This window comes from Pelophylax lessonae, assembly GCF_965119305.1.
Source record: "Pelophylax lessonae genome assembly, chromosome: 4".
Classification (NCBI taxonomy): domain Eukaryota; kingdom Metazoa; phylum Chordata; class Amphibia; order Anura; family Ranidae; genus Pelophylax; species Pelophylax lessonae.
This window is the reverse complement of record NC_138771.1, coordinates 315284779-315299135: the sequence shown is the minus strand read 5'-3', so window position 1 is coordinate 315299135 and position 14357 is coordinate 315284779. Positions and strand designations below refer to the sequence as shown.

The 14357-nt window shown below is 42.2% G+C and overlaps 1 protein-coding gene across 1 annotated transcript in view; it reads right to left on the bottom strand.

The window, feature by feature from the left end:
- Positions 1–1230: 1230 nt before the first annotated feature.
- The window catches only part of NSD1 (nuclear receptor binding SET domain protein 1), a 147887-nt gene continuing 134760 nt past the window's right edge, over positions 1231–14357 (bottom strand). Inside the window, exons 20-23 of the mRNA XM_082256085.1 lie at positions 11906–12047; positions 9220–9326; positions 7924–8113; positions 1231–2949 (exon numbers count right to left, since the gene is read on the bottom strand). Of these exons, the coding sequence (XP_082112211.1) occupies positions 1538–2949; positions 7924–8113; positions 9220–9326; positions 11906–12047 (1851 nt within the window). The 3' untranslated portion in view covers positions 1231–1537. The remainder of the gene's footprint in view (positions 2950–7923; positions 8114–9219; positions 9327–11905; positions 12048–14357) is intronic.

Genomic DNA, 14357 nt, shown 5'->3' with positions numbered 1-14357 from the left:
ATGTGCAGAAAGGAGGTTGACACAGCACAATGTGCACTTTGAACTGGGGCTGGCCCAGTCATTGGCTACTGCCAAAAATGCCTGTAAAAGCAGACAAGTTATTTTTTCCCATTTCTCTAGACAGCTTCCCTAGCGCTCTATTAAACATGTCATATGGTCTCTTACATACAGCCTTGAGAAATCCATTGGCTTAGTATCACCAGCCTACTTAAAATCTGTCACAAAGTGTGTACTTCATTCAACTGTAATGATGGGAGAGAAAAATAAACTGCAAGTAACTGGATGTCACACCAAAACAAGGGATTTAAATCAATACGCAGTTGGAAGGCTCGACCTGCATTATATTTAATACTGAAAGATTATCCTTTCAGTTAAAAGGTTCCCACACCTTGTTGCAAAATGCCCATCCAATGAAACAATTCCCTCCTTCTAAGCTTCACCCACCCATTCCAACCATTGCAAAGGGTCTCATTTTAACTGCTTCTCAATCAATTCACTTAATCGTATCTGCAGAATATGCAGGCTGAAAGACAGACCTATTTGATTGGCATTGCAATGCCTGGAAGGGCTGAGAAGCAAAGTCATGAGCTGAAGTGCACATTATAAGAGAAGCTCCACACACAAATAGTAGGGATTTAACTCGCCAACATTCTTCCATAGCTGAAAAATTATATTTGGCTGGAGCTACTGGAAAACCCAATTACCCAGGCTATAGTTTCTTCTATCCCCTATGTATTTTATTGTTCACTACTAGTTTAAAGTAAAAATCAGGCAACCTTTGTTAAAAGGCAGAAAAAGGATGATTTCTGCCCAGTTCAATAGAAGGACTCGTGTTAATGCTTAATACTGCAGTCCCATACTTCAAATGATCCAAATAAATGTAACTAAGCATTAACAGTAAAAGTATGCCTTACACAACATCCAATTTTTGTAAAGTAAGAAAATCAGGCATGCAGTGACAGATCAAGAAGAGACCAATACTACTCAGCAAACAATGGAATCCTCACCCACAGAGCACACATCCAATTTTGAGGTCCCATTGGCATTAAAAGTTTCCTACAAATCCTCAAAAACACTACACATCATTGTAATAAGGCACCTCTCTATTTCTCTGCTGCCAAGCTCCAGACTATTGTTTGTAGACTCAAAACATTGCCAGAAGTGCCTTATTGCTGCTTTTTTTTTTTTTTTTTAATAGGCTACAGCCTTTTTAAAGGACAACAGTTGTCATTTCACAAATACATAAATCCTTATTGGTGACAAGAATTGAGCAGTTCGCTCTCAGCGATGTAACGACCAAGTCTAACTGCAAAACGTCATCAGCTAAAAGCAAATCAAAAAATGTAACAGTCTGCATGCTGTGTTTACAGTGCAATAACACTGCATCTATTTTCTATACAGCCATGGCAGCTGAATCCACACAATGCTTTGCACTTTTCGATACGTGATGAGGCACAAGTTCAATTTGAAGTTCTACATGTCACTTCTTTTCAGGTGCAGTGCACACAGCAAGACCTTGAGAAGCCCTAGATGGGGTTTACGCCTGGCACTCTGTAGAAAGTTCCTGCTCAGCAGAAACACCTGCCCCTTGTTGATCAGAGAGAGACGTTTCTTCAATGCAGTCTTTAGATGGCAAATATTCATCTTCTGAATGGTTGTCAGGTACTAGAATAAATGTTTTGCCAGATGCAGAGCGAAGCCTCTCTTTGGCAATCCTAGTTTGGTCTTTTGAAGTAGTGGGGGGTGTTTGTCTACAATTTACACTCTTCTCTAACTGTTCTGAGCTTTCAAATTTCTCTTCTGTTGCTGCCGTAGACAATTTTCCTTCAAGGGTGCTTCGTTTCTCCTGAGATATATGAATGGGCGATCTCTGAGAAGAAGTCTTAGACTGCTTTTTGCGGTCCAAACCATTGTGAAGATCATTAGCACGCCCAGGCCTCTCTTTCATTAAACGAGTGCTCGCTTTTTGGCAGGGAACTTTAGGCTCCTGTTTAGATGTGACCGGGGTCAATTTTTTCTGCAAAGGAGTATTACATTTATCTACAGAGGTATTCAGGAGTAGTGTCTTAGGAGGTGGAGGTCGTCGGTCAAGCTGGTTTTTTTTCACATAATCAGATTTGCCAGCTAGGACTTTGTCATCAGCCAAAACAGGTTTGCCTGCAACAGCCTGGTGTTTTACAGCAGCAGTCAAATACACCTTCCCGGCCTCTGCTGGTAACTTTCCAGCTGAAGCCAACACAACTTTCCCTGCGTGTTTTCCTGTAGGTGATAGCAGCACTCTACCAACTTGTGAAGAATTCTTTCCTACAGGGGCTAGCAGTACCTTCCCAGCAGACAGACTTTTCTTTCCAATAGAGGCCAGCAAAAGCTTCCCAGTAGATAAAGATTTTTTCCCCAAAGAGGCCAACAGCACTTTTCCAGGGGGCAACGCCTTTTGTGCAGGAGAGGCTAGAAACAGCTTTCTACCAGTGGACGACTTCTGGCCTGCAGAGGTCAAAAGTATTTTGCCAGCAGACAGAGACATTTTATCAGAACACCCAACTAAAACCTTTCCAGGAGGCTTGGTATTTTCCTCTAGAGCCAGGAATACAGGTTCTTGATTACCAGTTAAAGAAGGACTCAGCAACACTTTTGTTAGTTTGCTTTTCTTCTCGACTAAGGAAGGGCTTTTTTCCTTGGCACTGTCTTCTGCAGCTTTTGTGGCAGAAGGTGGCTGGATAGGATCGCTCTTTTTGCTAGAAGGGGATTTCGATTCACGAATTTCACCAGGCTCCAAAGGATTAGGCCCACATGGGTCATGCTCAGTGCAGGATAATCGTCCGTCAAGCTTGGAGATGAATAGCATGCCCTCACGGTGACCTTTGCAAAAGGAGCTGGGGCACATCTCACAGAAAGAAGCTGCCTCTTTGCTACACACATCACATTGATGCCACGGACATTCCCACTTGCCTATTAAAAAAAGAAAAAGAAATCTGTCATCAACAAGTTTATAAAAGGTTGTGTGCACCTAAATAAAAGTTAATTGAAGGGTACCTGAAACTATAGATGGAGCAGATATACTGTAGATTGCCAAACAAACCCCATACAGTGCAAAAGCTTTAACTGAAACTGTAATTAAAGCAGATCTTCACCCTCATGAGACACTTCCCTCCTTCCCACCCCTCCACTAGCAGAAAAAAGTGTTTATATAAAAAAAAAAAAAAAAAAAAGCAAAAAAGCGTGGCCCTGCCCCCTTGCACACTCCTCCCTTTGGATTCTGGAATATGCACGTTGCATATACCAGGAAGCAAAGCCCCTCATTCAGAAAGGAGGAGGGTGGGCATGCCTAGTGCTGCATTATCAGGAGGTGTGTCGGCTGAACCAGAAAGAGCTGGTGGGCGTCTTGATGATGCACTCATTAATATGGTGGCGTGGGAACGAGGGGTGGTAGACGACAAGAGGATCTAAGTAGGAAATCACTGGATCCTCTGGGTGGGTAAGTATCGACAACCGATTTAGGAAAACATGATATTTATGCGCCAGCACATAGATAGTAGTGATCTGTCACATTCGTCGCTCATCCTAATTTCTTCCTCAGTTTAAAAGGGTCATACCCCACCTTTTGAAACGCCAACACCATCTAAATACAACTGGCTTTTGTATTCTTACTAGAATCTGTGTCCTTTTTGAATTTGTTCCAGATCAGTGCAGTAATCCAGTATGGAACAACTCATGCTCTTTGTATCTGTGCAGGAGTTTGCCATAATAAAGACCCTTAAGAGCCAGTTCACATTAGCGCGACTTGTCAGCCTGACAAGCCGCGCTCCCTCGCGGTCCATTGACCGCTACAGGACCCATTCTAATAGGAGCAACACAAGTCACTCCGACTTAGAAAAAGGGTCCTGTACTATTTTGGGGCGACCTCAGAGCGACTTGCATAGACTTCCATTATGTGAAGTCCCTGCAAGTCGTGGTGGCAATGTAATGCACAAGTCGCCCCTGAAGTAGTAAGGAGTCGTGTCGCCTCAGTGTGAACCAGAAGTTAATTTTTATTCCAGTCACTATAAGGTTAGGAATTGTGTGTCAAGGTAGTCGATTGTCTAAGATCATGGCGGGAGGTGTTCAAGGTTGTAAAATGTAATTATACCAGAGTGGTTTCAATAGATTTCTGTCGCAATAATATATATATATATTTTTTTTTATGTAAAGAGTATAATAGACTACAAAGAACAATGTACAGGCAGTGATTGAAAGAACAGTACAGGCAAATCAGTTGCATAAGATATAACGGGTACAGTTAGAATTACCTCCAATACCTTTACAGTTTACAAACATCAGATTATTTCTTAGTAGAGCTAGAAACCTTTATTCATTGGTCACCACATAACCACATAAGTACAAAGAAAAGATCAGGTTATAGAGATAGAAGAAAAAGATGGAGAGGAGGTAGCTGTAGGGAGAAGTAGATTGAAGTAGGGAGGGGAGATGTCAACACATTTTCCATTTATCCAGTGTTAGGTTACGTTTACATATATGCAGGTGCAGAAATGCGTGTAAGTCGCACATACTCCCTCACCCACAGGCAAACCTTGTTGCTATTTAGCAGATGCACACTGCTGCCATTAATTCTTAATGGCATTCCCACGCATGAAAGCGCAGCACATTTTTGGACCATGCAATTTCAATGTGGCTGCAATTTAGAAAAAATGTGCATAGAACTTTTTTTCTGTTTCCTACAGGTACAGCAGCCCCTTTAAATGAATGGGCTGTGCTTGCGCAAACACGAGTTGCAACAATTGCATAGGTGTGAACCTAGCCTTAAGGTTGGCAATGTCAATTTTCATGCTTTTTGCCAAAGTATGCTTGGCCACAGTAAAAATAGAACTTAAAAAGTTTAAATTGTTGGTTACTACAGCCCCCTTTTCTGTTGATCCACATATGGAAGAAATACTGGGCGCTGTTCTATCATTAGCAAAGATCAGTAAATAATATAAATCATCCACTGAGGATTATGTAGATCTAGGCGCATTGGCTTAAAGACCAGGCCTATTTCTGACATTTGTTGCTTACAAGTTAAAAAATCTGACTATTATTTTTGCTATAAAATATCTTAGAACCCTCAAACATTATATATATTTTATCAGAGACTTTGAAGAATAAAATGGTGGTCCTTGCACTATTTTATGTCACACAGTAATTGTGTAGCGGTCTTTCAAATGCAATTTTGTTTTGGAAAAAAATACACTTCACTGAATTAAAAAAAAAAATAAAAAAACAGTAAAGTTAGCCCAATTTCTTTTTACATTGTGAAAGATGATGTTATGCCAATCAAACAGATACCCAACATGTCACACTTTAAAATTGCATGCACTCTTGGAATGGCGACAAACGACGGTACTTAAAAATCTCCATAGGCGAAATTACCAGTATAGTTACAGAGGAGGACTTTTGCTAGAAGTATTGCTCTCGCTCGAACGATCGCAGCGATACCTCATGTGCGATTTGAGCGCTGCTTACATTTTGCAGGCACAACTTGTGTATGCGTTTTCTTTGGTGCGCGAGCATGCACACTTTAAAAAAGAAAAACACATCCCTTGTGACAGTAATAGGCAGTGACAGGTACTCTTTATGGAGGGATCAGGGGTCTAAAAGACCCCAAACCCCTCCTCCGCACTTCAAAGTATTCAAAACGCCTAAATCGTTTCTCTTTTAAATCGCCACTGTTGGCTTCCGAGCAAACCGGAAGGGACATCGCTTCTGGGTTACTACAATCAGAGATCTGATCGAAGCCAGAACTGTGCCAGCTTTTCGCTCGGGTCTCCTGGTGTGGGACAGGAGACCCGAGCAGAGTGGCAGAAGATTGGGGAACGTCCCTCCTGCTGCTTGTGATAAGGGCCGAGCAGCTGCTTAGCCACATCGGTTGTTATCACATGAAAGCCGACCGTTTGCTCTAAAAACATTACCGGAGTGATGCCTCTAGCTGCAGGCATCACCCCAGTACAAAACAGCAAAAAGCGTATTTGGTGAGAACCAAAGAAAGTCCCAAAAAGTGATAATGAGGGTTCAAAACCATAAGTATAATAGGTGAATAGTCCAAATAAATTCTTCAGATCCAACACCACCAGGGAAGTGTAGGTAGAAGGACGACACGAAGTGAAACTAATGGAGGGCAGCTTACCAGAACACTTTGGTCATTCAAATTAATGAAATGACCTCGCCAAGCCTTTTAATCAATAGGATGTAATCCAGCCCAAACAAGGAAAGCAGGCAATGAAAGAGGAAGCTCCGGTCTCCACAGTAAGTATGTTCGTTAGTGGTCACATATACATGGAGATATAGGATAAAAGAACATAGCGTGATAAATGTTTCGATTGCACCTTACAGTATCACGCTATGTTCTTTTATCATATATCTCCATATATATGTGATCACTAACGAACATACTTACTGTGGAGAGCGGAGCTTCCTCTTTCATTGCCTGCTTTCCCTGTTTGGGCTGGATTACATCCTATTGATTAAAAGGCTTGGCGAGGTCATTTCATTAATTTGAATGACCACAGTGTTCTGGTAAGCTGCCCTCCCTTAGTTGCACTTCGTGGTGTCCTACCTACACTTCCCTGGTGGTGTTGGATCTGAAGAATTTATTTGGACTATTCACCTATTATACTTATGGTTTTGAACCCTCATCATCACTTTTTGGGACTTTCTTTGGTTCTCACCAAATATTTATAACAGTTATTTGCACGTTTTTTATGCCATGTAATTTAATTTTTCATTTGTGGTTTTTTATATTCAGGCATATTTTTTACATTTATGATTAGCGCTACACTTTTTGCTGTTTTATATTTTTGGATCTTTGTTTGTGGGTCTTGTGTATGCAGCTTTTCCCGTTTGCATATTTAGTTTAGCGCAGAAATTTTTCTAAATTTTTTCTTGATCACCCCAGTACAACCACTTCCTTAAAATGACGTACAGGTACGTGATATTGCGGAAAGTGGTTAAAGAAAAGGCGTTAAAATTTAAAAATGTGGTGAAGCTTTTCATTTGGAGGTAAGTAAAGATTTCCAATAGTGATAGCTTGTGGGTTTTTGTAGAATTTCAAAGCTAAGGATTCCATTAGAAGTAAACAGATCGTAAATCTGTCTCAAGCCAGTTGGTTTCACTGATTTTCTTACCTCCTGTGATCTTGGACAATGAATTAACTGCCTTGGCGCAGGCAAATTATAGATTTTTAGTACAGGTTAAAATTTAAAAGCACACCTGAAAACCTTAAACGTTATAAAACCTGTCTCAGCATTAAAGGAGATGTACCGCCAAAGCTTGTTTGGCTGTACATCTCCTACGGATCACAGGAGTGCAGATCGTTCTGCACTCCTGTAACACGTTTTCAGCAGAGAGCTGACTGAAGTCCACTCTATGCTGATGTCACAGATGTCGGTCCAGGCACCGCATCATCATGAGCTCGGGATCCCCCAGGTGCCTGGATCAACACCCAGTTCAGTCTCTCAGTGAGCCGCTAAGAGCCTGAGCTGGCCGCTCCCCATCCCTCCACAGCTCAGCGCTCCAATGAGCGAGGAGGAGGCAGAGCAGAGAGCTGCTGACTGACAGCAGCTCTCTGCTCGGGAAGCCGTCAGAACCGAGCGATCGAAGGTTAGCGATCACTCGGTTCGCAGTGCAGAGGCGCCGGGGGACAGATGCAGCGCCAAACTAATGCTACATCCACCTAGGTAAGTATAACTAGGAGAAAAAATGTAATACTATAAATCTCTTTAGACAGACACCTAGTGGTGTCCTCCATCTGACTTTCCTCTCGCCATTTGTGTTATGCCTATCCACCATCTCAGAGAGTATGGCAATCACTGACATTTTTCCCCCCACAGTGAAGTAACTTTAATACTTTATATGCAAGCATCAATACAATACCTTTCAGCAATGTTTACTTACCAGCAGGCCTACGTGTTAAACTTAAGCAGTCAGCATGATAAACCTTGGGGCAACCTGGTCTTTTGCAAGTAATAAGCTGTCCTCCATCTCCACAACTGAAACATTCATCTTCATGCTCCTTAACCACCTCAGTCTTTGTGCGCTTCACATACTTTCTCCTGGCCCGGTCTTCAGAAGACACTGGCTGGTTCTTAAATACAACAAAAACAAATAGGCAAGTCAGTCAGCTTTTGTCACTATGGTAAAGTTAGCTTTACAGAAAAGATACAGAGGGCCCACGACTGCAAAAAAAAACGGAAAAACTAAATATTACTAGAATTCTGATAACTGAATTAAAACAAAGTGTATAAAGAATGGAGAACCTTGGTAGGATGTCTTGTCTTCCACCCATATATTTAAAGTAGAACTAAAAGCAAAACTTTTCTTTTTCAATTTTGGATAGAGTAAGTGAGGGTTATAACCCGACAGTTTCTTTTTGCCATCTGTTTCCCATAGGGGAGATTTCTCTTTTTTCCTGTCCCAAAGCCAAAACCAGAAGTGAGAGGAATCCTGGGGTGTCACGAGAACTAGTGTCCCCATTGGAAGGTTTCCTCTCTATTATGATTCTGATGTCAACCCAAACTTTAAGATTCTTTTTTACTTTTGAGAATGTTAAATAGGACAAATAAGGAAGGTGAATCTTCCCAACAGGTACAAAGTTTTGCCTTTAAATTTTTTTTTTTCCCCCCCAAACAGTGAGTTTATTGAAAACTTTAGTGCAGTACAATTAAAATAGCTCAGTAAAAGAAACTGAACAAGTACAACAATACACATAGTGTACAGTAAATAAAGATTGGGAAGGGCAACAGACAAAATGCAGGTATACAGAGTACAACCGGTTAGTGCTAGCCAATATAGGTCGGTAGTGGTGCATGAAGATAAACAAAGACAGAAACCATGTAAGGCGGGCAGCGTTCAGAACAAACTTATACATTAGTGTCTGGACAACTCATCCACCTGTCCCAAATTTTATCGAACTTGGCGGGACATCCCCTGTGTTTATAGAGCAATTTGTGAAAAGGGAATAATGGCCTTTAATTACATTTTAACTGCACATGCAATTCATCTACATAGCAAGTGACCAAACAATAATTGCTCGCTCTCTCAGACAGCTGGACATGCGACTTGTAATAAAAGTTATCAATCTAACTAAAGTGTGTTGCATGTGTGAATAACAGATTTGATAAGTAATGGGGGATGGGGGTGACCCATACAATTATGCCATTCCCTTGCACGCCAAAATTAAAACACACACACCTTTGGTCTGACTCCTAGAAAACCACTGCAGTTTGGTGCACCACATTTACACACGGTCTTTCCGTTTCCCAGACATTCCAAGTTATAGTTGAATGTTAATTCTGTTCCTGAAAACAAAAGGCAAGAAAGAATTAGAAATTGGGAATTTTGACATCTCTGTAAATTTCTCATCTTTGAGTACAGCACAGGACTTGTATTTACAGATCATGTTACCTACACGCCTTGCAATAAGTGTCAAAGTAACCACCTAACACAGGATCCAATGTCCATACCAAACACTACATGTTGTCTCCACACAGTTTGGTCCAGGTACAGTCCCCAAGGTACACACTGATGGTAACGGATACAAAAACGGCTAAATAGCATGAGGGTAGTATAGAGTCAGATCTTGAGAAAAGCTTTAGAGAAAAACTAAAACCATTTAAAAAAGAAAAATACTTCTACAGAACATGCCTATCACCCAAGGATACTAGCAAAAAAAAAAAAAACGCAGTCTCTCAGTGTGCGCGGGATTTTATTGCTAGGGGGTCACCCTAACCTGTGCCCTACATATTTCCCATGGTCAATAAATACAAGACCCATGTCCTGTATTGTAAGATTAACCTAGGCCATTTACTGTTTTATTTGCATTTTTTATTTTATAGCATATTACTTTGTTTTAGTTTTCCCACCATTTTTAAATGTACGCAAAATGATTCAACGAAAACCATGCACCCCATCAGGTCTTTTAGAAACAAAAAAACAAAACAAAAAAAGCATTCTCTGCAAAATGTGCAACTTATATTATTATCAGGATACCCTGCTTACCCAACACACAGTTAACAGACATTTTAGTCAAATGCAAAGTTGAAGTTGAACCTGCTTATATTTTGCATTTACTGGTTTTTCTTTTCCCTTGACTACAGGCTAATGAAATGTGAGGAGAGGACATTTAGTAAGCTGTTCCAAAAGTGTGTACTTTGTATCCAAAATATTATTCCCCACAGGATGCAAGTGGGATAGCATCTATAAGTCTATGAAAATGTTATAGTGTTACTAATGTAAATTTAGAGGGGGTTTATATAAATTTGGAAGTTATAATAGGCCCTTAATGTATATGGATGTTTCGCTACAGCAGAATCTGAACGAATTTGTTTTTTCTTTAAAGCTGGTGTTTAATCTGCTTATATTTTTTTGCCTTCTATGCTCACCTCCCTTTTCCTGATCAACATGCTAATGAACTTTTTAAATAAAACCTTTCCATTTTCACTATATAAAACTTATATTGGATCCAGTGAAGCCACCACTGGGGCTCTATGCTTCTCTGTACAACACATATCATGGCTGGAAGGAGGGGCTGGCAGTGCGTTGTATACATAGCTTCTTAAAATGAAGCACATCGTCTGAGTGCTCCTTTCAAGAGACCTTAGCCCGCGTGCAAGTCGCGAGATGGCTCCTGGGAAAAAATCTGCAAATATCAAAATGCCACATTGCACTCCAAGGTACACTGCATTTGTATACAGATTGCATTAGGTAATGTCCATGTGATACTCACAGGGGCCTACCCAGAGCATTTGGCACCCCTGGCGTATCCTATATCTGGCACCCCCCCCCCCCCCACACACACACACTAGGCGGGCAAGCAGCGACAAAGTGACGACACATGTAGTGCCTCCACTCACTGTGGCTCGGAACCTGGAAAAATCTTCCTCCCTCTGCTCCCCTGGGTGGCCAGGACCCTCTTCGTCCTCTGCAAAAATGGCACTGACCCAAGAATTGTCACCGGGCAGCCGGCGCCAGACAGAAATACATGTAACTGGCAGTGGCACACTATGTGCTACTGGCAGTGATGTCACTAGGGTTGGGGTCATCTGGTGCAGTAAACCATGTCCCCCCCCCCCCTGTATGTAGTGACAATGATCACTGCTCAGTCACTTACAGCATAGCAGGTGATGAAGATTCCTGGGCTGCTGTGTTTTCTCCTCCTTCTCCTTTAGATGCGGGATCAGCCTGAGGGAAGGAGTCTGTAGGAGTGGAGGAGGCAGCCACACCCCGACCCCGCCCCACCAACTCTGGCTGCCTCAGGAGATAGTGAACATCCCTCGACAGCCTAACTTGCTCAGAAGACAGGGGAGTGTTACTGACAGCCTCCCCCACACTGCTGGACTCGCTGCTGAGCCAATTGACTTTTTTAAAACGCTGCAATGACAGGGAAAGTGTAGGGGCCCCACATGCACCAGGGGGTGCCCGCTCATTAGGGTGGCCCTGCCTGACAACCCCCCCCCCCCCAGTGTGTGACACCCGGGGTGGACCACCCCCCTGCAGCCCCCTTGGTACGGCACTAGCTACTCGGACTTCAATCCAATTAAAAAAAGCAAGGGAGAATGTGGGGTTATGTGTTCCTTCCTTCCGAACTACTCTATTACTGTGGCAATCTGATGATCGAGCACAGCAAGTGCTGGGTCACTTTATGGAATTACTTGTAAAATTAACTTTGCTATACTGGCAAAGTGAAGATTTACAACTATCTATGGCTGACCACATGTAAAGACGACTTGATTATCATTAGGGAGGATAAGCTTTTATCCATAGTGAGAAAAATCACAAAGTTTTAGGGATAACTGAAATAAAAAAAAAAAAAAAAAAAAAAGTAGTATTATTAGGAACTCAACAAAGAAAACAGCTATGCAAAATTCCATTTTCTTACCAGCTTTAATGTCACACAAGGCAAAAAGTCCAACTCGAGTGTCACCATTAACAGTCCATTTTTGAGTCTCGCAGTTTGGCTGACAGCAGTGGTTCATGAAGCGTGCAAAATTACCCTTTGGCCCAGCATCAATGATACGGTCCTAAAACAAGGTGTACACAAAGTAAGCATGCAGACATATATCATCTTTTCTTTTAAGATTTTCTCCTCCAAGTTTACTTTTCAAGTTTTCCTGGCTGTGCAGACACTCCCTGTTCTATGTCTCCCCACTGTGCTCCCAGGCTCATGGAGTCCCAGATGAATCTCCTGTATGTGTATGCTCCTGCCCTATACTACAACTCTACGTGCAGCCACTGCGAATTTAGCACAAACAGGATGCATAAGAGGGACACGGACACCAGTGACCAAGAAACCAGGTGATAAACCGGTCCTTATGACAGAAAATCTGGGCAATCTGGGAGGGCCTGCGGAGAGTGTGCAAGGAGTCTGACGAGGTCAGAATACTACGTCTCCCTGGGATAATTGAATGAGAATCACCAGAATGCCAACCATTTCGATCCTGCGGAGCAGGGGAGGTAAAATTTAAGAGGAAAAGCTTTGATTCACATTTATGCAATCCTACAGTTACCAGAGCATCCACTGAGAAGGCTTGAGGATCCCTGGACCTGGAGTTAACCTGCTCAGTTTGTGGTTAAACCCAGAAGTCAGGTGGATAACATCAGGTGTCCCCCACCTATGATAGAGGTCTTGAAACACCTTTGGGTGAAGTGACCATTAATGGGATAACAATCACTCTCAGCTCTTGGATACTGATCAGGAGACAAACTTTCTCCAGGGACAAAGTCCATCGCGGACGTTTCTGATTGAGGGAAGGATTTCCCTGGAATCCAGTGCTGGATTCAAAATCGCCCAGACTAGACAAGTTTGGTTTTGTGGGCCTAGCATAAGCATTGATCCAGAGGCTAAGCCTGCTTGTCCCACACTGCCAGAATGTTGAGTTGCAAGGGTCCGCAGAGAAATTGGGCTTGTGTAACTACTTAAAAAAAAAAAAAATCCTTTAAAAAACATGAGCACTCAAACAAAAAGGTGGGCTTTTGCTCTGTGCAAGAAAAAGCTCAGACAATCTGTATACAGAACCAGAGACTACAAGTAATGTGGAGGCTCAAGCACTGACTTCTGAAGATCTAGGGCCCACCCAAACCTATGTAGGGTCTGCTTGTTCGGACTGTCTGTTGGACATTGGGATTGGGGTTCCTGGGTCATCGGCACTAGCCAATGTCTGTTGGACATTGGCTAGTGCTGATGGCCCAGGAACATAGGGACATGCCAGAAAACATTACTGATATCCACAGAGGTCAGAAGAACTGACAGAGGGAAGCAATGACTGACCTGTCAGATTTCATGTTGAATGTTTTACCCAGAGGAAGCTGTTGAGCATCTTCCGATCCAGTATGAGGCAGATGCCTCCTTTGGCCTTGGGGATAGTGAACAGGTTTAATTAGAAACCTTTGAACATTTCTCTTTACGGGGCAATGGCAATGACCCCATGAGAAAGGAGCTGTGCTGAAGCAGCCTAGAGGCCCCCCAATCTCTGCAGGGACATCAGCATGTTTGACAACACACTGTGGGGTGGAGGCAGAGACCAAAATTCCAGCTTATAGCCTCTAGATATAAAGTTCTGGACCCAAATGTCTGAAATTTTACTGGGTACAGATGGCCAAAAAGGGCAACAGGCATCCTTCGGCTGGAGGGGCTCCCCACCATCCTGAAGATGACTTGCTTGCAGATTAGGGTTCAACTCTGTCAAAAGGTCCAGTACTTCAGTACAAAACTGAATTCCAGGCTTTGCCTTAGAGGGTTGAGAGAAAAGACAGGGACTTTTCCAGAAGTAGAGAGAGTTTACCAGACAGAGGTTATGCCTCCTTTTTATGTAGCAAAGGGGGACACGTTACTCCAGAGACCTATTAGATAAAGTTGTCTAGGGATATATTAAAGAGGCGTTCCCCATCCAAAGGCATATGCAAGAAGCATTTCTTATAAGGTAAAATCCCAAAATATTTGGGGTTTAGTATAGCGCTTGCTGATAAAAAAAACCAGGGATGGACAACTGCTTGTCAATATCCTAGGTTAAAAAATGGTAGGCAAATATGTGGAGTGATTCTGAATGGATAATAGTGGGTAATATATCACAATATAAATATAAATAAATATATAAATCACAATAAAACCAAAAAAGTGAGTTTGAGTGCGAAATAGTGCCAAAATTGTAGTCCAGGTAAAAAGTTCATATGTGACTTGGGTGAATATACAGATAAAACTCGAGTGCCAAATATAGGAAAAAGTGCAGGTGCTCTGTCCTCCAATAGTCCAAATGCTGGAACTTGTGGTGTCAACTGTGAGGAATAATGGGGGGTATGCACTCACCAGAAGTAGTGGGTCTTAGATACCATAC